General features: G+C 40.6%; 1 protein-coding gene and 2 long non-coding RNA genes across 5 annotated transcripts in view; 1 reads left to right on the plus strand and 2 right to left on the minus strand.

Moving 5' to 3' along the window:
• ttc7a (tetratricopeptide repeat domain 7A) overlaps nt 1-22,710 on the minus strand; it is a 173,994-nt gene that overhangs the window by 129,865 nt on the left and 21,419 nt on the right. For 2 of the 3 annotated variants that reach the window (XM_034184728.1, XM_034184729.1), the window contains exons 6-9: nt 21,816-21,894; nt 14,861-15,030; nt 10,103-10,166; nt 9,721-9,858 (exon numbers count right to left, since the gene is read on the minus strand). In XM_034184728.1, coding sequence (XP_034040619.1) covers nt 9,721-9,858; nt 10,103-10,166; nt 14,861-15,030; nt 21,816-21,894 — 451 coding nt within the window. Of the gene's footprint in view, nt 1-9,720; nt 9,876-10,102; nt 10,792-14,860; nt 15,031-21,815; nt 21,895-22,710 lie in introns of those variants that run through there. The other variant, XM_034184730.1, reaches the window with a different exon arrangement.
• LOC117523266 lies at nt 554-6,174 on the minus strand. The gene is made up of 3 exons (XR_004564458.1): nt 6,080-6,174; nt 1,357-1,366; nt 554-564 (listed from the first exon to the last, which is right to left on the minus strand). It is a non-coding gene; the product is annotated as an uncharacterized LOC117523266 (long non-coding RNA).
• Nucleotides 6,054-20,054, plus strand: LOC117523265. Its single transcript, XR_004564457.1, has 3 exons — nt 6,054-6,153; nt 18,879-18,884; nt 20,044-20,054. It is a non-coding gene; the product is annotated as an uncharacterized LOC117523265 (long non-coding RNA).

The following is a 22,710-nucleotide window of genomic DNA, read 5'->3' on the forward strand; positions in this document are numbered from 1 at the left end:
AATACGAAAAGTTATCGTAACTTCCACTAAATTTTTTTTAGCAGTTTATCGGTTTAACGTTATAAAAGTTAACTTTTCAGTTAGCAAATTAATGGTTATCGAAGCTAACTTTTTGGTTAACTGTGCCCACCACCGGGGCCACTCAAGGACATTCACAGAGTTGTCCTGAAGCCACTCCTTTGATATCTTGGCTGTGTGCTTAGGGTTACAATACTAATGAAAGATGAACCGTCACCCCAGTCTGAGGTCAAGAGCGCTCTGGAGCAGTTTTTCATCCAGGATATCTCTGTACATTACTGCATTCATCTTTTCCTCAATCCTGACTAGTCTCCCAGTTCCTGCTGCTGAAAAACATCCTCACACCATGATGGTGCCACCACCATGCTTCACTGTAGGGATGGTGCCTGGTTTCCTCCAAACATGACGCCTGGCATTCACTCCAAAGAATTCAATCTTTGTCTCATCAGACCAGAGAATTTTATTTCTCATGGTCTGAGAGTCCTTCAGGTGACTTTTGGAAAATTCCAGGTGGGCTGCCATGTGCCTTTTACTAAGGAGTGGCTTCTGTCTGGCCACTCTGCCATACAGGCCTGACTGGCGGATTACTGAAGAGATGGTTGTCTTTCTGGAAGGTTTTCCTCTCTCCACAGAGGAATGCTGGAGCCCTGACAGCATGACCATCGGGTTCTTAGTCATCTCCCTGACTAAGGTCCTTCTCGCCCGATCGCTCAGTTTAGACGGGCAGCCAGCTCTAGGAAGAGTCCTGGTGGATCCCAACTTCTTCCATTTACTGATGATGGAGGCCACTGTGCTCATTGGGACCTTCAAAGCAGCAGAAATGTTTCTGTACCCTTACCCAGATTTGTGCCTCGAGACAATCCTGTCTCAGATGTCTACAGACAATTCCTTTGACTTCATTCTTGGTTTGTGCTCCGACATACACAACTGTGGGACCTTATATGTAGACAGGTGTGTGTCTTTCCAAATCATGTCCAATCAACTGAATTTACCCCAGGTAGACTCCAGTGAAGCTGTCGAAACATCTCAAGAATGATCAGTGAAAAATAGTGAAGTACTGTGCATACTTTCCTGATACACAGTATGTGTGAATAGCATATGTGCCTGTGTGTGCAGGATCATATGTGCTGGCTTCACATTGGCTATACTCTGGATCCTGTTGAAATAGGCTGAATCAAGTAAACTTCAGTGTCTCACAACAGAAACACAACAGTTCTAAATTTTTAATTGTAACTTTTCATATAATGGAACTCTTTTGTAAACCACGCCACCTCTCATCAAATATATGCACACGGTTCAAGACATTTCCAAACAACCGTTGTTCCAAAAGTTTAAAACTTCCTAAAATCTCCACAGTCTTGTTCTTTGCAGTGAGGTCAGCAAATGTACCTCTTCTTCCCTAACAAATCCATTTCACTCTCTCCTTTTTTGGGAGACGGTGAGACACAACAACCATTAAAGACAAAGAAAAATACATCTAATTTCATTGGTCTAGTAATATTCCAAAAGAAATCATCTGGTGTTTCAGCTGTCTGCTCACAAAGCAGCACTAGGGTGTGGATGGTCACAACAGCATAGAAGAATATTATGTACCTGTCAGTGTTGGCTTTCATAATCAAAATTTACCTTCACCAATAAGCTGCAGCTCTCTCAGCCAACATGTATGCACAGTAAGGCAGAGGTGCTGGCCAAGCAGTTGAGTGAGCACATTTCTCATCTGCCCGTTGTCCATGTAATGTGGACTGCCTCAGGAAGGGCTGCCGGTATAAAACTTGTGCCTAATCAACATGCAGATCCATCTCAGATTTGCTGTGGTGACCTCGAGTAAAACAAGGGAGAAGCCAAAGGGACTTACTTACTATATATACACAGTAAAAAATAATATGTTTTTCTCCCTCTTTTAATAATTTCTATAGAAATTATTCCAATACGTTATGTACAATATTATGTAATATAACAGTACTTAAGTCATCATTATTTAGCACATGTGAATGTCATTAAAGCTCCTGATCTGAATGAGATACTGTGATTCACAATCTTCTAAAGCCGAAGGTGGCAGTAATGCAGTATTAAGCTGGATGCTAAGCATCATAAAAGAAAAAGGAATATCTGAAAGATGTGCTGAGTCTTAGAGAAGGAGCAAAATTAATAAATCATACTCTCAAACTGAAAGACCACGATCTTGAATGGGGGGATAACCTTGATACTATTTCGTACTCCACTTGTTTGAACTTTGTGGGACAGCCAGAAAAGCAATGAGCAGGACAGCTAGGCTCAGGTAAGGTCAAATTGCAATCTTACTGCAATATTGTTTCAGATAGTCATCGCAGATGGTGTAGCAGTTTCTGATCAATTGTGATTACAAATGTTTTGTCATTTTTCTGTTTAATTTCTGCCTTTGCTACAGACAGGCACTGATGGTATCTGGCAGACTGGTGATTAGTGTGCAATCACATTACAGTTTATCAACATTTTTGGAATATTTCCAAACAATTTCAATTTTTAATTTATTTTCATTTATATAGCACCAAATCACAACAAAGTTGCCTCAAGGCGATTCACACAAGTAAGGTTTAACCTTACCAACCCCCAGAGCAAGCACACAGGCGACAGTGGTAAGGAAAAACTCCCTCTGATGATTTGAGGAAGAAACCTCAAGCAGACCAGACTCAAGGGGGTGACCCCCTGCTTGGGCCATGTTACCAACACAATTTACAAAACAATTCACAAAACAAATATACAGGAAATGTTGCCGTGCACAGGACAGGGCAGTTTCAGAAAGAGACACCACACTCATCTGTGGATGGAGCCGCATTAAGCAACAAGAAAAACAGAAGAAATACTAAAGTGATCGCCGGCCACTAGCCCTAAGCTTCACTAAAAGACCCAGAATTTAGATAAAGTTGAGGCCAAACCTCTGCAATAACCCAATACTCACTGCAATTTACATGATTACCTGCAACACACAATTTGGGGTTATTTATTGCACATGTGAGAGGAATATAAGAGCGACTAAATAAGGCCCACACAAATATGCAATCCATAATAACGGAAGGAATTGGGGTTTGACACTATCCAAAGATGGAGAAAACACAGAATCCCATATTGCTGATAATGTTGATATTCAGTATCTTTTAAATTTGCCCTGCAATATTTTTCTGGAATTCTATTCTACCAAGAATTTATATACTTGTAATCACAGTTTCATATTAGAAATGTCATGCTGTGAAATGTTATGCTGCACATCATTTATTAAAAATGAGAGATGATATCTCAGACTGGCTAATGACCAGTTTTTTTATTTATAGTTATACCGCCACTTATGTCACAGTTTACTGTTCTTACTCCGCTCATCTGTGTGTGTGTGTGTGTGTGTGTGTATGTTTCTCCTGATTAAACAATTGGTGCCATCAGTGCAACAAACAGGCAGGTAGAAAACTATATTGTGAAGAGTGTTCCACTCCCCTGATGTCTTCCAAAAATTTACCACATGAACGTCAGGCTTCATGTGGGTATGAGTCAGAGTGTGGTGGGGGAACAGTTGGCTCAAACTGACAAAAAGTGACGAAATATGGATACATTTTTAAAAACTGTAGTTTTAACTTGGAGGAGAAAAGGAGTGATGTGTCTGGGGAAAAGGGCTTATGTGAAAGTGCAAAAAATGAGTGCAGAAAGGAGTGATAGATGAAGAAGTAAAAAAAACACACACTGACAAGGCTGAGAGAGAAAGAAAGAGAGAAAGAGAGAGAGACACACACAGAGACATAATCCTTTCACTCACACTGATAAGGACAGTCATTAAAAAGTTTGGGCAAAGGCAAAGCTCTCAATAACACATGTCATCTTTCTTTTCCTCTACCTCTCCAAGACAACCGTGCATGCATGCGTGTCGGTACTGTTTTAATAATTACAACACAGGAAATCTGAAAATGAATGTCATCATTTGCATCAACAGCCATCTGGCAGCCATTTTGGACTTTCAATATGGCACCCATGACGTACTTCGTTTGCTAAATATGTGCTTCTATTTGATGTTGCCATTACAAAAAAAAAAAAAAAAAAAAAAAATCACTGCACTGATGATTTCTGGGTGAACCATAAAAAGGATTAAATTAATACTCAAGGGCATAAAGACACCCACTCCACACAAACACTTTAGTTTGTGGTGCAGTGTTATTAGGGTGGGCCTGAAAAATAAACTTCAACTTTTTCGAGGTGCTTTTTCATTTTTTTAATATAAAAATAAATTGGGTGAAATTTCATGAGATTTTAAAAATATTAACCACTGCCGCCCAGCCCCTGTTGTCTGAGTGACATTTTGAGTTATGGACTCGACACATTAGTTCATTCATGGCATTAGTGGCAGATTTTGTTAAATCTGCCTCAGGTCGCATTTTTGAGGCATTCAACTTCAACATGGACTTCCTCATCATTACCCCTCAGAATGGGAGGATGACCACTCGTCACAGCAGGTCCTGGATAACACTGCTGCTGCCAATGATTTTGCTGATCGAGGAGTTGCACTTATCCAGGATCACAATCAGATCCTAATGTTGGATAAACAGCAGCACCAAAAGCTGCTGCAAGTTGTTGAGTGGCATCGACGTCAGATCCTGGAGACGAAGAAAATCAGAACCAAACTCCACTCCCCATGACTGTTTGTTTTCACCAAATAGGTGGACAGTGACATGTAATACTTTATTATCTCTCCTGTATGGTCAGTTAAAGGAGAAAGGATTGTTGTTTCAATTTGTATTTCATTTGTGAACAGGTACATTACTATTGCTGGTTTGCACTAATATGCTCAACTATTGCAATTTCCACCGCGTGAGTGGCAGTGGTTAGAACAGTCGTATCAAAATAAAATTTTGCACAAAACATTTCTCATCAAGATAAACAATTTTGTCAGGAAGCACCTTAAGAAAGTCACATTTTTATTTTTAGCATGCTGTAGAGGACCGACCTAGAGGGTTATATTAAACTCAACTTATGTCAGTTGTTGTATGGCTGGGGGTGCCTGGCTGTCTTCTGTTTCTGTCTTTTGTTTTTCCTTCCAGGTGGCACGCGTTTAGGGCTGAGTGGCTGTGTGGCTGAGTTATCAGGACCTCACCCTGATCATCTGAGGCTGATCATGTGCAGCTCGTCAGGACTCACAGCTGTGGTGCATCTATATGGATTGGAGCATGGTGGCATTTAAGTCTGGAGTACACAGTGTGTATTTGCCAGAGACTCGACCTTGTGACCAGGCGGGTGAGATCGTCGTCTTGAGAGCCATCTCATTATCATGGATGCAGAGACCGTCCAGGTTTGATGCCATGGTCTGTGAAAGAGGAGGGGGTGAGGTCTCACGCTCGTCAGCACACTTCCTGAGGTACGTTAGGTTTTGTGACTAACATTAGTACAGTCAGTAAATGTGGTGTCCCTCACACCGTATTATATTGAGCTGTTATGTTAGTCGTTTATTCAGCTTCCACTGCAGTGAAGAATGTGAACTGGGTGTTCCATGCCTGCAGGGTGGGAAGCTGATTAGTGATTAAGCCAGGAAGTGTTTGCTGTTTATGTACACCTTTGAGTGGTCTCTCTGTGTGTGGAGTGTGGACTCACATGATGGTTTCTTCTTTCACAGACTCGGTTTGTCGCGGCCACCTGGGGGGTGTCGGCGGGGTCCTTGGGTCCGAACTGTTTCTGGCTCCGGACCGTTTGTGCAGCTGGGAGCGCACCGTATTACCACCTCGCCAGTCCGCACACTTATTTGTTTGTATCTTGCACATCACTGTTATGTTATTAAATTCAGTTATCCTTTGTACCGTGCTCTGCTTATTTCATACTGGGTCCTTCAAACGCTGGTCGGTTCTCCGTCCTGCGTCCTACACATAACATCAGTGTGCTTAATTTAACTAACTTTATGAACATTTCAGGAAAGAGCTGGAAGCTCAGTCAGCAGAGCACTGTGCTCGTAGAGCGCAAACCTTCACCAACACTACTTCCCAATTCCACTCATTTTTACCTTGGAAAAAATTTTCAAGGTCAAAATCCTGTTTCATGAGCTAAAATATAATACAAAATATAGATCAAAAGGGCTTTTCAATGTTAAAGTCAAACATCCGCTAAATCCGCAGTATGGATGAGATGCAGGTCAAACCTAGTCTATTCATTAGGAGTAGGGAGGCACCAGTATCACTTATTTCCAGACTGAGTATAAGTACGAGTACAAAATGTTGTGTACTCGTCAATACAGAGTACCGATAAGAATACTTAATGATACCATTACAGTTTTATGATGGCTTTGAAAATATGTTTTATTCATCAGTTGTTCCTTACTTTTTGACTGTAACTGCTACCAATATCATGAGCATTGTTTTTATTTACAAACATTTCACTTAAATTATGTAACTTCACTTTTTGGCTACAACAAATTGTCCTTTAACATTAATTGTGTGTTTCTTAACAAACATGACACTGCCAGACATCTCACTTAAATGTACCCTGTGGACTTCAGCACTACAAAATATACAACACCAGGAACAGAACTGAAACTGTCCATCACTAACTTTATTTATGTCTGTGAGCATTAAGCCTTTTTTGAAAATGTGAGGGCAGATTCTTTTTGATGAAAAGAAACTTCTCTGCATTACCAGTGGTGAGACTGTTTCTGTTTTTATTTACAGTGTGTGATACTGAGCAAAACAGTCTTTCACTCTCCATACTATTTTTGAAACTTTTAATTAAATACGTACAGGTTACATACACAAATACATACTGTAAATGTTGTTCCCCCAAAGGTGGAACATGTAATATTGGAGGAGCATGGCATGCGTGCACGCGCGCACACACACACACACACACACACACACACACACACACACACACACAGTGTTGCATGGCATCTCCACTCCACACGGAGGCAAAACGGAGTAATTTTAACATTATTTTATTTTTTCTTTGTGGATCACGGGATAAATTCATCGTGCAGACAGAATAGCCCGTCGCCTGTGCTAATTGAGTCGTTAATGAGGAGCAGTGACTTTCAACTTCTGGTGCAAAAGTGCGGCTCGTGGAGGGTCCGAACACAGCGCTACACACATTCCACAAACGGATTACACCTGTAGCGGACCAAGCAGGTCTCCCATCGGCCTGAACAATCACACCAGGGGCTGAAATTCACCAACCTGATGGACAACCTCCGAAGCTGAAACCATGATCTCACAGAGAACTGTTGCGCAAAGTGCCAAAGTCACAGAGGAACTTTTTTCAGCCACGACAAGGAATTAAAGTATTTTCAGATGTTGTTTTCCAAACTCAGAAGGCTTTATGTGGATTATTTTTCTTCAGGATTGTGTGATAATGAATTCTACTAAAACAAACAGGTAAGACTTTATATTTACTCTGTGTGTGAATTTACTCCACATGATGGACAGCAGTTTTCAGCCAATCAATGGACAGCATTGATGGACATAGTTCGACTTATGAGTAAATTACATGAATCCTTAAATTAGCCACATCATTGTTTAAGCCGCAGTTTTCAAAAGGTATGAAAAAGTAGCGGCTTATAGTCCGGAAATTATGGAGCGTGTGTGTGAAAAATCCAGCATTGAGAGGTTGACATCACACTGCTGTGAAGGGGTATCGGGTGTCGTAGTATCAGAGAAGTTTTATGATTACAAGTACAAGTAAATGAATACGAGATCGGACCGATACCCGATACTGGTATCGGGATCAGGGCATCCTTAATTAGGAGTCACCAGTTTGAACCTCATTGTCACAAATGAGAGTGATTGAGACACTTTTGATTGAGATATAATGCAAAATGTATATCAAATATCAAACAGGCTTTTCAATGTTAAATTCAAGTGTCCACAAAATCCACAGTCCGGATTAGATCTGGATCAAACTTTGTCAGACGATAGTGAGTGCCAGTCTGCACCTCACTTTCAAATATGAGAGCGATTGGGGCATCTTTGATTAAGATATAATGTAAAATATACATTAAGTAGGGTTTTCAATGTTAAATTTAAATGGCCACAAAATCTGTAATCCGGCTAAGATCAGGACCAAATTTTGTCAGTCGATAAAGGATACCATCCTACATAATGCTCTCAAATATGAAAGAAATTTGATCTTTTTTGACAGAGTCATGGATTTTTGAATTATTTGTTCAGTGTTAAAGGATATGGATTTTTACAAATTTCCAAGATTTTTCTTGACTTTGACCTTTTATCATATGACCTTGAAAAGTTAATCTGTTCTTGCCTATCAGGATGTGAATCATCTATAAAAATTTCACAAGGATATCTGAAAAGTTGTGGGTTACAGGCTGTTCACAATCAAGCAAACAAACAAACAACAAACAAAGAAGAACAAACACACACTGGGGTGAAAGCACAACCTCTGCCCAACTTTGTTGGCGGAGGTAAAAAGAGCTGCTGGCCTGAGAGGAGCTGCACAAAAAAATGGCTTCAAGATACAGTGGATCATTTCCAAAAACAGCTGGAAGACCAGGAGGAGAGATTTAAAGAATTGGAAGACAAGGAAGAACGTTTTAGCAAAGAGCTCGAAGCCAAAGAGGCTTGGGGGAGGTGATAGTCTAGTGGTTAAGGCTTGAGACCAGAAGATCCTCGGTTCAAATCCCAGCCTGACTAGAAAATCACTAAGGGCCCTTGGACAAGGTCTTTAATCCCCTGTTGCTCCTGGTGTGCAGTGAGCACCTTGCATGGCAGCACTCTGACATCGGGGTGAATGTGAGACATTATTTGTAAAGCACTTTGAGCGTCTGATGCAGATGGAAAAACGCTATATAAATGCAGCCCATCAATGACCAATTATAGCGGTTATGTCGTCACTGGACTTTTTCTTTTTGCTGGTTTAGTGATGACAAAATATTGAATTGCAAAGTCTTGAACTGATTGAGATAATCAAGAGGTGAAACCTCAACAAACTAAAGAGGACTTCATTCAGTGTCGATGTTGAGTTAAAGGTGGTTTAGTTTGATTTTTCATGCTTTTTTGTCAGAATGTTTCTCCTGCAATTTGCTTCTTTTTCATCAATTGTCATTCATTTTGAGACAATGACACAAAGTAGTTGCAAAACATACTGACACACAAATCAAATCCAAACTACCATCAGATGAAGTGACTCCACTTACGTTCAGTGTTGCCACATTTCACCATAAAGACTGAAAAAAAAAATCCTGCTAGCTGATACTGTTATATTTAGAAAATTGTCATTTTTGATTTAAAGGTGTTTAATGTGAGAAAAGTTGACAATCACTTAGGTTTCATAGGTTTGCATACACCTTGGCAATGTCCCACCCCCAGGCGTCACAAATTTCAAACAAAAGGTAACAGACTGACTTCAGTTTTTGTTGTCAGTCAGGTTTTCACCTTTCAAAGGTTTACATACACCAAGTTCAATAACATGGTTTACATGTTACGTGTGTGTGAGTGTGTATTTCCATACTTGTGAGGACTGATTTTTCTTTTAAAACATCTTTGTGAGGACATTTTGGCAGGTCCTCACAACTTCAAAGGGCCATTTGATGGTTAAGAATAATTGTTTTTGGGTTACGGTTAGCATTAACTCTGGGTTATGGTTAGGCAATTCTCTATGATGGTTTGGGTTATAGAAAAAATTATGCCTGTGGAGCGTCCTCACAATGATACCGGAACACAGGTTGTGTGTGTGTGTGTGTGAGAGCGTTAACACCTCAGACAGCATAGCATACTGCCCCCTCCTGGCCATGCCAATGGTGAGCAGGTCATACACAGAAGTGGCATCCTGCAGACTGGCCTGGCGAGCCTCGGCTTGATCCGGCAGACGACTGATCACCGCCTCACCACTGGCCTGGGCATACAGAAACACTGAGTGAGAACGAGAATGGAAAAACAAGAGTAGAGAGAAAAAAAACAGGAGGAAGGCTCAAGAAGGAAAAGGTGGTTGGAGTGCTGGTCTCAGCTCCTCAGTTCTCTCTTAAACGCATTGAAAGAACACAAGGAAGCAGCTCTTCATTTCATGTTATGGAAGCAAAAAAAGTGTAAGAAAGGGGACTGGCTGGAGGAGCAGCGTGGGGTAGGACAGAGTCACTCACCATGGACTCTGCGATGAGCAGCAACAACACGGCCTCCTCGACCACGTCCTGAGGACAGAAGCAACTGCCAGGACACAGAACAAGAAAATAGTAACACGAACATGTTTGTGTGTCTTACACACACACACACACACACACGCATGCACACACAGTGATTTTTCCAGAGTTAGATTGCATGATTGCTCTGAGTGTCTCGTTTCTGTCTAATCTGCTGTAACACAACACTGACCACCCAGGGTGTATCGCTGCACAGCCATGTCTCAAATGTCTCACACACACACACACACACACACACACACACACACACACACACACACACACACACACACACACACACACACACACACACACACACACACACACACACACACACACACACAGCCTCCTCTGTTTCTTCCTCTTGCACTTGTGACTCCCCTCGCTCTCATTCATCACTTTCTTCCTCCTCTTCCCTCTCCGGTTGGGTCTGTGTCTCGTTATCAGACACATTTGCCACACACCACGGCAGCCTTCCAGGCTCATGAGAAAAACCACCAATACGTGACATGCAGCTACTCCTCAGACTGACTCTTCCTGTGCTCCCTCCTCATCTAACCTGGCACCTGTATTTAGATCTTCACGTATGATGGTGTGGGCAGGATTAGTCATGTTGGTGTCACTATATTTGGATCACAGAGGCCCGAATAATGCACACAGCATCTCTGCAAAGATGGAAAGGCAGAAACAAGACATCGGGACGGTGATACTGTTTTGTCCGTCGATGCATAATACCAGTTCTTCATATTCAGATGTTGAGGTATCTTGTGTGGTGAGTCCATACCATACTGAGGATGAACAACATGAACAACAAAATCAACAATATGTTAAGGAAAAGCACTGAAACAGTGTCCACAATCCCAGCAGTTTCAGGATTTTCAGTGAAAAAAAAAAGTTCCTCATGGGATTTGTTTCTATGGTAACAAAAAATACCTATTGAGTAGCTTACCATGTATGGTATTAAAAAGTACTCACCCACAACAAGAACCAAGTTTGTGTCCAATCTGCTATCACAGATGAGTTTTTCTTTTCTTTGTTGTTTTACATTTTGAGTGACAAATCAGCAAAAATAATAATCAGGTGGTCTTTGTGAAAAGATCATGGATTTTCAACTTAAAAGCATTCAGAGGTGGTACACCAAAGAAATGACAGTCCACGCTGAAGAAAGATACTGGGCACTTTGCACCAACTGATAAAAGATGCCGACACCCAGGGGAAAAAAGCTGTATGGACATAGGGTGAAAAACTGCACATTTGCCAATGCTAAATTTTGACACATTTTACCTGAACATATATGGACTACATACAGTACTAAATATACTAAATAATGAATATGCTCCAGGTTGTTCTGTGGGACGACTACCCCATGAGTTGGACTAGCAATATATTGTGTCCTTGGACAAAATGCTTCATCTGCATTGTCCCAGTCCACCCAGCTGTAAATGGGTCCTGGTCTTGGCTGGGGAAGTAACCTGCAATGGACTGGCATCCCATTCAGGAGGGGTCTGAGGTTCTCATGTGCTTCACACTGCAGTATCCAGAGATAAGAACAGGCACTTATGGGCTTAAGGACTTCTTTGATTCAAGTGAATATGGTGTTGAAGAGCACTTGTACCATTTGTCAAAGCTATACTTTCGACCATTTTGTCATTGCCAAAGACCACAGACTCTCATTTTTTGAAGCAGCCTGTCCTAGATTCATCAAGCTGTATCATAAACTTTCAATTTCCAAATGATTGATTTAAATAAACCAAACTCTCAACCTTTTAACTACTGAATAATACAGTGAGGGACAAACACATCTGGTTATGAAAGAGTTCAGTGGCCAACCGACCAATTACTTTTAATCCAATAAATATGGGGGGGGATTTATAATTCACTCAGACGAAAATGTGTTTTGGTCATGTTCTCTTTTGTAGTGCTGTGGTTTAGATTAACACCTCCCTAATGATGACCAAACGTATTTGGCACAAAAGAACGACTTCGACAGCCAAAACTGTAAGGAAGTGGTAAACACTGCAGCCCCTGGCCAAAAAGAAATTTTAATAAATCTTTGACAAAACTGACTCACACTGAATTATAACTACAACACTGATTTGTCACAGTGGGGTTGAAAAAGCAAGCGTAAAGGAGACGTGTCAATTTTTAAATGCTCATTTGTGTAAAGTAATTATTACCTCTGCCAATGAAGTTAGTTAGTTAGTTTGTTCATTTGTGAACAGCCTGGAACCCACAACTTTCCATATATCGTTATGAATTTTTTAATATTGAACGAATTTTCAAAAATTCATAACTCTGTCAAAAAGGTCAAATTTCTTTCATATTTGAGAGCTTTTTTAAGGTTTTGAAGATGATGAACCCAAGTTAGTTAGTTTATTTGTGAACAGCCTGGAACACACAACTAAATTTCCATATATCGTTATGAATTCTTTTTTAAATATTGAACGAATTTTCAAAAATTCATAACTCTGTCAAAAAGGTCAAATTTCTTTCATATTTGAGAGCTTTTTTAAGGTTTTGAAGAAGATGAACCCAAGTTAGTCAGTTAGTTTATTTGTGAACAGCCTGGAACACACAACTAAATTTCCATATATCGTTATGAATTTTTTTTTTTAATATTGAATGAATTTTCAAAAATTCATAACTCTGTCAAAAAGGTCAAATTTCTTTCATATTTGAGAGCTTTTATTAAGGTTTTGAAGATAATGAACCCAAGTTAGTCAGTTAGTTTATTTGTGAACAGCCTGGAACACACAACTTTCCATATATCGTCATGATTTTTTTAAATATTGAACGAATTTACAAAAATTCACAAATCTGTAAAAAAGGTCATATTTCTTTCATATTTGAGAGCTTTTATTAAGATTTTGAAGATGATGAACCCAATATGCAGACAACCAGGGAAGTATATCAATCCAAGTGATTAATTGTGAGAAACAGCTTAATATCTGCAGAGGTTAAACAAGTCCCAAAAATATCCACAATCCAAGTGAAGACAAAAACTCTGAAATGCATGGAGAACTATCAAAAACTGAACAAGAGCAACAGAAGAGTATGGTGGGGTAAACACGGGGAACAGGTACTTACACACAGAGTAGAGAATAAATCAAGGCAAGAACGAGGATAAGGTACACACCAAGACACTGGCATAGACCTTGACGGAGACATTCACAATGAATCAACAATAGCAGACAAACAAGAAAGTGCTTAAATAATGAAGGAAGAATTAACAACAGGTGTGTGGAAAACAAGGACGCACGTGAACGAACAGAATGCAAGGAGATGAATAATTGAACAGACAATAAACGGCAATAAAATAAGAATTTGGACAACAAAGGGTAAGTATGAAAATAAATAATGATAACCAACAAAACCCACAGAAGAAGAGAACTAAAAACACAGAAATAAATGACAACCACTGAGGTGAAGGAAATGCAAACCAATATGTAAAACTAAGAATGAAACATGAAGGTGAGCAAACAAATGACAATCAGAACAAAACTATAATAAGAACCAAAACCCAAAATACAACAGAACAAAGACATGGAACAAAGAATAAACTGTGTGCACAAGAAGCTGGTAGACAACACTGGGACTGACACAAACTAAAACCAATGATCAACATATGCAGGGGATGTGACACACACCAGACACAGAGGAGACACCACACATACACAAAATCTACAGGAGGAACAGAGGCAACGTACATGACACATACGCACGCAGGATGTAGGGACACACACACACCGGAGGCAGCGAGAAACGCAGACAATGGTCCAGGGGAGACACACACACATGCTGGAGGCAGGGAGAAGTGCACATAACAGACCAGGGGGGACACACAAATACAGGTGGCGTGAGATGAAAACAGGACAAACCATCAGTAAACAGATAAAAACCCAAAAACATACAAAGAACTAAAAACCACGGCCAAATGGGCTGATGGGTGGAACCACCCCAGGTTAATATAGGATGGATCTTTCATCGACTAACAAAGGTTGAACTGGATCTGATCCACCTTACAGATTTTGTGGCCATTTAAATTTAACATTGAAACCCCATTTAATGTATATTTTACATTATAATCAAACGTGCCCCAATCACTCTCATATTTGACAGTGTGGTGCAGACTGGCACTCACTATCACCTGACAACGTTTGATCCAGATCTGATGCGGATTGTGAATTTTGTGGACATTTGACCATTTTGAATAATCACTCTCATTTTTCTGTTATTGATTTACCTACACCACCATAACTGGATGGAGGTTCCAATTTTATGCCTGTTTGTCTATCTTCCAGTTATCAGTTGGAAACCAAGTGCCAAAAATCAATGACAAATTGTGCATAGCAGAGGCAACCAATGTTCTGTGAAAATTATCTGAAAAAGAATTCAGAAACCAAAAAAGGAAAAATGAGGACAACACCACAAAAAAACCTTGATTCAAGTGCATGAACTAAATACATACTCCTGACATTTGATCACATCTAATTTAGCTTATGAAAAGCCAGTTCTAACAGGACTTTGACCTTGAATTTTTTTTCTAAGGAAATAAATTGTGGAATTGTGAACTAGTGTTGGCAGAGGTTTGCACTCTACGAGTGTGGGGCTCTAGTTTTTATGAGACCAACTACGGACTATAAAGGATAAAGACATGTGAGAGCATTAAGACAGAAAAAAAATACTAACGGAAAAAACAGAAGTAAAGCAGAGAATTCAAACCTGTCACTGGTGTAACGTTGAGGTGGTTTAACAGTGGGGTAGATGGCGTCTTTAGAAGCAGCGGCTCCCTCCCTGTGGAGCCAAGCTGAGGGTGGGGGGCCTAGCGGGGGCCAGTAACTATCCTCACTCATTGAGCTCAACAGCACCTCTGCCAGCTTCCTCGCTGCAGACTAGGACACAATAAACATGTATTGATTCGCTCACCTATTAGCGATAATAATAGTGTGGTCAGCATGATATAGTAGAAAGCCTTTTTGTTCATACTGCAAACCTAGGTGAACATAGCTGATAAGTGATACAGACAGATGACAAATTAAAGGCAAAACCTGGATAAATGAGTGGAGAAAGACCATGAATACCCCATCCATTGGGCACCAGGGGTCACAAATACTTTAACAAGTAGATAAATGATGAAAATCATATGCTATGGCCAATAGTGGAACCAGATCTTAACTCAGTTTGACACCTATAAGAGATCGCTTGCTGGTGTATTAGACAGCGGTCTCCATCACCATCATGAAAACACCAAATGAGGGATGAACGTTGGGAAGAACGGTGCACCATCTGTCCAGTAGCATTCCAGGCTCTTGCAGAATCAATGTCAAGGTGCATGGAACATGGTGACCCAATAGCTTTATACACCTGCTCAAAATAGCAGGCCCAACAAATTCTGTTCATTTAGGGTCTGCTCCTTTCTCCGCCCCTGACCAAGGCAGCATCTCTACATGTCAATCAATCAATCAATTTTATTTATATAGCACCAAATCACAACAAACAGTTGCCCCATATATTGTAAGGGAAGGCCATACAATAATTACGGAAAACCCCAACGGTCAAAACAACCCCCTGTGAGCAAGCATTTGGCGACAGTGGGAAGGAAAAACTCCCTTTTAACAGGAAGAAACCTCCAGCAGAACCAGGCTCAGGGAGGGGCAGTCTTCTGCTGGGACTGGTTGGGGCTGAGGGAGAGAACCAGGAAAAAGACATGCTGTGGAGGGGAGCAGAGATCAATCACTAATGATTAAATGCAGAGTGGTGCATACAGAGCAAAAGGAGAAAGAAACACTCAGTGCATCATGGGAACCCCCCAGCAGTCTAAGTCTATAGCAGCATAACTAAGGGATGGTTCAGGGTCACCTGATCCAGCCCTAACTATAAGCTTTAGCAAAAAGGAAAGTTTTAAGCCTAATCTTAAAAGTAGAGAGGGTGTCTGTCTGCCTGATCTGAATTGGGAGCTGGTTCCACAGGAGAGGAGCCTGAAAGCTGAAGGCTCTGCCTCCCATTCTACTCTTACAAACCCTAGGAACTACAAGTAAGCCTGCAGTCTGAGAGCGAAGCGCTCTATTGGGGTGATATGGTACTATGAGGTCCCTAAGATAAGATGGGACCTGATTATTCAAAACCTTATAAGTAAGAGGAAGAATTTTAAATTCTATTCTAGAATTAACAGGAAGCCAATGAAGAGAGGCCAATATGGGTGAGATATGCTCTCTCCTTCTAGTCCCTGTCAGTACTCTAGCATTTTGAATTAACTGAAGGCTTTTCAGGGAACTTTTAGGACAACCTGATAATAATGAATTACAATTGTCCAGCCTAGAGGAAATAAATGCATGAATTAGTTTTTCAGCATCACTCTGAGACAAGACCTTTCTAATTTTAGAGATATTGCATAAATGCAAAAAAGCAGTCCTACATATTTGTTTAATATGCGCATTGAATGACATATCCTGATCAAAAATGACTCCAAGATTTCTCACAGTATTACTAGAGGTCAGGGTAATGCCATCCAGAGTAAGGATCTGGTTAGACACCATGTTTCTAAGATTTGTGGGGCCAAGTACAATAACTTCAGTTTTATCTGAGTTTAAAAGCAGGAAATTAGAGGTCATCCATGTCTTTATGTCTGTAAGACAATCCTGCAGTTCAGCTAATTGGTGTGTGTCCTCTGGCTTCATGGATAGATAAAGCTGGGTATCATCTGCGTAACAATGAAAATTTAAGAAATGCTGTCTAATAATACTGCCTAAGGGAAGCATGTATAAAGTGAATAAAATTGGTCCTAGCACAGAACCTTGTGGAACTCCATAATTAACCTTAGTCTGTGAAGAAGATTCCCCATTTACATGAACAAATTGTAATCTATTAGATAAATATGATTCACCGCAGCGCAGTGCCTTTAATACCTATGGCATGCTCTAATCTCTGTAATAAAATTTTATGGTCAACAGTATCAAAAGCAGCACTGAGGTCTAACAGAACAAGCACAGAGATGAGTCCACTGTCTGAGGCCATAAGAAGATCATTTGTAACCTTCACTAATGCTGTTTCTGTACTATGATGAATTCTAAAACCTGACTGAAACTCTTCAAATAGACCATTCCTCTGCAGATGATCAGTTAGCTGTTTTACAACTACCCTTTCAAGAATTTCTGAGAGAAAAGGAAGGTTGGAGATTGGTCTATAATTAGCTAAGATAGCTGGGTCAAGTGATGGCTTTTTAAGTAATGGTTTAATTACTGCCACCTTAAAAGCCTGTGGTACATAGCCAACTAATAAAGATAGATTGATCATATTTAAGATCGAAGCATTAAATAATGGTAGGGCTTCCTTGAGCAGCCTGGTAGGAATGGGGTCTAATAGACATGTTGATGGTTTGGATGAAGTAACTAATGAAAATAACTCAGACAGAACAATCGGAGAGAAAGAGTCTAACCAAATACCGGCATCACTGAAAGCAGCCAAAGATAACGATACGTCTTTGGGATGGTTATGAGTAATTTTTTCTCTAATAGTTAAAATTTTATTAGCAAAGAAAGTCATGAAGTCATTACTAGTTAAAGTTAAAGGAATACTCGGCTCAACAGAGCTCTGACTCTTTGTCAGCCTGGCTACAGTGCTGAAAAGAAACCTGGGGTTGTTCTTATTTTCTTCAATTAGTGATGAGTAGTAAGATGTCCTAGCTTTATGGAGGGCTTTTTTATATAGAGCAACAGACTCTTTTTCCAGGCTAAGTGAAGATCTTCTAAATTAGTGAGACGCCATTTCCTCTCCAACTTACGGGTTATCTGCTTTAAGCTGCGAGTTTGAGAGTTATACCACGGAGTCAGGCACTTCTGATTTAAAGCTCTCTTTTTCAGAGGAGCTCCAGCATCCAGAGTTGTCTTCAATGAGGATGTAAAGCTATTGACGAGATACTCTATCTCACTTACAGAGTTTAGGTAGCTACTCTGCACTGTGTTGGTATATGGCATTAGAGAACATAAAGAAGGAATCATATCCTTAAACCTAGTTACAGCGCTTTCTGAAAGACTTCTAGTGTAATGAAACTTATTCCCCACTGCTGGGTAGTCCATCAGAGCAAATGTAAATGTTATTAAGAAATGATCAGACAGAAGGGAGTTTTCAGGGAATACTGTTAAGTCTTCCATTTCCATACCATAGGTCAGAACAAGATCTAAGATATGATTAAAGTGGTGGGTGGACTCATTTACATTTTGAGCAAAGCCAATTGAGTCTAATAATAGATTAAATGCAGTGTTGAGGCTGTCATTCTCAGCATCTGTGTGGATGTTAAAATCGCCCACTATAATTATCTTATCTGAGCTAAGCACTAAGTCAGACAAAAGGTCTGAAAATTCACAGAGAAACTCACAGTAACGACCAGGTGGACGATAGATAATAACAAATAAAACTGGTTTTTGGGACTTCCAATTTGGATGGACAAGACTAAGAGTCAAGCTTTCAAATGAATTAAAGCTCTGTCTGGGTTTTTGATTAATTAATAAGCTGGAATGGAAGATTGCTGCTAATCCTCTGCCTCGGCCCGTGCTACGAGCATTCTGGCAGTTAGTGTGACTCGGGGGTATTGACTCATTTAAACTAACATATTCATCCTGCTGTAACTAGGTTTCTGTAAGGCAGAATAAATCAATATGTTGATCAATTATTATATCATTTACTAACAGGGACTTAGAAGAGAGAGACCTAATGTTTAATAGACCACATTTAACTGTTTTAGTCTGTGGTGCAGTTGAAGGTGCTATATTATTTTTTCTTTTGAATTTTTATGCTTAAATAGATTTTTGCTGGTTATTGGTGGTCTGGGAGCAGGCACCGTCTCTACGGGGATGGGGTAATGAGGGGATGGCAGGGGGAGAGAAGCTGCAGAGAGGTGTGTAAGACTACAACTCTGCTTCCTGGTCCCAACCCTGGATAGTCGCGGTTTGGAGGATTTAAGAAAATTGGCCAGATTTCTAGAAATGAGAGCTGCTCCATCCAAAGTGGGATGGATGCCGTCTCTCCTAACAAGACCAGGTTTTCCCCATAAGCTTTGCCAATTATCTATGAAGCCCACCTCATTTTTTGGACACCACTCAGACAGCCAGCAATTCAAGGAGAACATGCGGCTAAACATGTCACTCCCGGTCCAATTGGGGAGGGGCCCAGAGAAAACTACAGAGTCCGACATTGTTTTTGCAAAGTTACACACCGATTCAATGTTAATTTTAGTGACCTCCGATTGGCGTAACCGGGTGTCATTACTGCCGACGTGAATTACAATCTTAACAAATTTACGCTTAGCCTTAGCCAGCAGTTTCAAATTTCCTTCAATGTCGCCTGCTCTGACCCCCAGAAGACAATTGACTATGGTTGCTACTTCACATTTCTCAAAACAGAGTCACCAATAACCAGAGTTTGATCCTCGGCGGGTGTGTGAGTGCGGCGGGTGAGTGGGGAAAAATGGTTAGAAATGTGAACAGGTTGGCGGTGTACAAGGGGCTTCTGTTTAGAACTACGCTTCCTCCTCACAGTCACCCAGTCGGCCTGCTTTCCCGGCTGCTCAGGATCTGCCAGAGGGAAACTAACGGCGGCTAAGCTACCTTGGTCCGCACCGACTACAGGGGCCTGGCTAGCTATAGAATTTTCCACGGTGCGGAGCCGAGTCTCCAATTCGCCCAGCCTGGCCTCCAAAGCTACGAATATGCTACACTTATTACAAGTACCATTACTGCTAAAGGAGGCCGAGGAATAACTAAACATTTCACACCCAGAGCAGAAAAGTGCAGGAGAGACAGGAGAAGCCACCATGCTAAACCGGCTAAGAGCCAGTAGCTGCGCTAAGCTAGCGGATTCCTAAAAACACACAAAGTGAATAATGTGTAAATAATTTAGAGGTGATTCAGCAGAGGGAGTGCTTTAGTTAAATCGTTATCTAGTTAACTAGATCAATCTAACTGCGCAGATTAAACAGCTAACAGATACAGCAAAACACCGCTGTGCTCCGGAACAGGAAGTGATACAATACCGCAGTGAGAGCCAACCACCTGGTCTCCGGGCACTGGACTGTGGCTGCCCACTGCGTGGTCGGATTGCGTCTAACTGTAATTAGGACGGGTTAAATATAGAGGTCAAATTTCACTCTATGTACTGTATGTACAATAACAATAAAGGCCCTTCCGCTATTCAGGACAGCAGGGGCATCTGTCAGAACTGAACGATTTTCTGTGATAACTGCAGTGGGATGAGGTGTAGGTTTGGAGGAACAAATGCTTTGTTTCCACCAAGCGGTCCGGGTCGGTACGGTTAAGTCTGGCTTGGCTTGCATTTCCATCGTCAGCACTACCCTTTTGTTTTGGTAGGTGGAGCATGTAGATGTTGACATGCATGCCAACGAGAGTTTGTACGCTGTCACATGGCCTCACCCTCAGCCCCACCCCACCCAGCCACTGAGGTCAGAGTAATTTAACATTCTTTAAATTAAATGTAATTTAATTTTTGTCTTGGTGGATTGTGGGATTTATTTTCATTGCGTGCAGAATGCCGAAGAGTCAACACATGAATTTGGCAAACGCTGACATTGTGACAGTTTCAACTTTTAAATAAGTTCATTTTCTTGTTGTGGAACAAAGCACCGGCGTTGTCTGGTTCGACTTAAGAAATGCACCGGGAGGAGACAAACACAGAGATTTCTTTAAAAATGCCACATTTCTTCAGCCACAACAAAGAATTAAAGTATTTCCTAGACGTCATTTTCCAAAATAAAGACGCTTTATGTGGATACGTTTTCATCAGGTTGTGATGACGAATCTGACTGAAACGAATAGGTGTAAGAGTAAGACCTTATATTTACTCAGTGGTTGAATGTTTTTAATATTTGAAATAGTCTGAACTGTTCGCATGAGGACTGCAGCTTTCCCTTTTGCTGTTGAGCCCATCAATGCACAGCAGCGGGTTAGCGCCTCTGTTTTGTAACCAGTCCATAATTGTATAACCCCAGCTGAAGGGTGCCAAAAAATGGTACAGTACAAGTCGGGTATTTTGGTACCCATTCCTACATAAATCGGGATGTAGAAACACACAAAATACTGTGCCGTACCGACCCAGACCGCTCGGTAGAAATGGGGGTAAAGTACTTTGATTCCTCTGTCAGCAGGTCAAGGGTGACTAGACCACAGATAGTATATCACCTGATCACAGCTTCCTCCAACAAACATCTCCTTGTTCATTCTCAGGGCCATCACAGCCTGCTTACTTAGCTCCCTGTACAGTCTAAGATTTCCATTAAGCTGTGCACTAAGACTCCTCTGAATGATATTCAGTGTTCTCAGATATGAAATACCTCCTCCTATGGACACTGGTGGCTCCAATACAATCCTCAGCCACTTTCAGTATCATCAGTAACTTCCAGTATAAGCCGTACAATGCATTCTATAATTTCTTCTAGCTGCTCCCATTGTTGCTATGTCTCCACAGTGGATCTGGTATGAATCTATGTGAATAAATAATGCTGTACTGTGTAATTTCAATATACAGTACAGCTTTATTTAGTCACATAGAGCATATTAAAATCTGAACGTGTAGCTGTGGCAGCACACAAATGATTTTGACCTCTGCTCGTATTAGTTTAAGCCAATGTGTTGTGCGTGTGCATATACGTACGTGTGAGACACCTCACCTTCCTGAAGCTTTGAGATCCTTGTGATTCTACCACCCTGAGCACCCGACGCAGCTGATGAGCACCCTGTGCTAGATGACTAATTAACACACACAAGGACACATACACAGAGTGGGTTGAAGTCAACGTGACATCTGAAGATCAAAAGGTGTAAATGGGAATACACACACACACACACCAGAAATGACACAAATGTGATGTCATCAGTGTTGGAATTCAAATTCAGACACAGTAAATATGAAAAGACATTACAAGATGTAAGATTAAATCAAAATTTATAAAAACAATTATGACCTTTAGTCTGACAGTAAATATACATCTCTTCAACATGACTGAAATAAATACATAAAATACAAATTGATGAACTGTATAAGTGCACAAACACAGGCTTTCGATAATTCAGGTGGCGGCAACACAAAAATGTCCATGATGTTGAATTTTGCTTGGAGCTAAAACACTAAGAAATACAAAGCGTACTTTTATTTCAATTAAATCACAAATTAGAGGGTTATTGTTGACAAGATTTTTTTTTCATTTTGATTTGATATCTTTTTTTTTTCTTTATAAATTACTGATTACTTCCAATTATACTCAAAGCTTTACATATTCACCAGCTCACAGGACAGCGTGCATTTGCGAACCAAAGACCAACACTGACACCTACTGGCCACAAATGTAAAGGTATCAGTGTTGAACTGAAGTCAAGTTCTTCAAAGCTTCAGTTTTTTCCCCTCATTTTCAAAACCTATTACAAAATTAGTTTTAGCAAGCCTTTTTGTCTTGTAATGTTTTTCTTTGCAGTCAAAACAACACTTTTAATTGATCTGTTCACCTGCAGAAGCGAGTGGATTTTAATCACAAACTTAAGACGAGTCATTCCCATTCACAATGATAA

Source organism: Thalassophryne amazonica, chromosome 13 (assembly GCF_902500255.1).
Source record: "Thalassophryne amazonica chromosome 13, fThaAma1.1, whole genome shotgun sequence".
NCBI lineage: Eukaryota > Metazoa > Chordata > Actinopteri > Batrachoidiformes > Batrachoididae > Thalassophryne > Thalassophryne amazonica.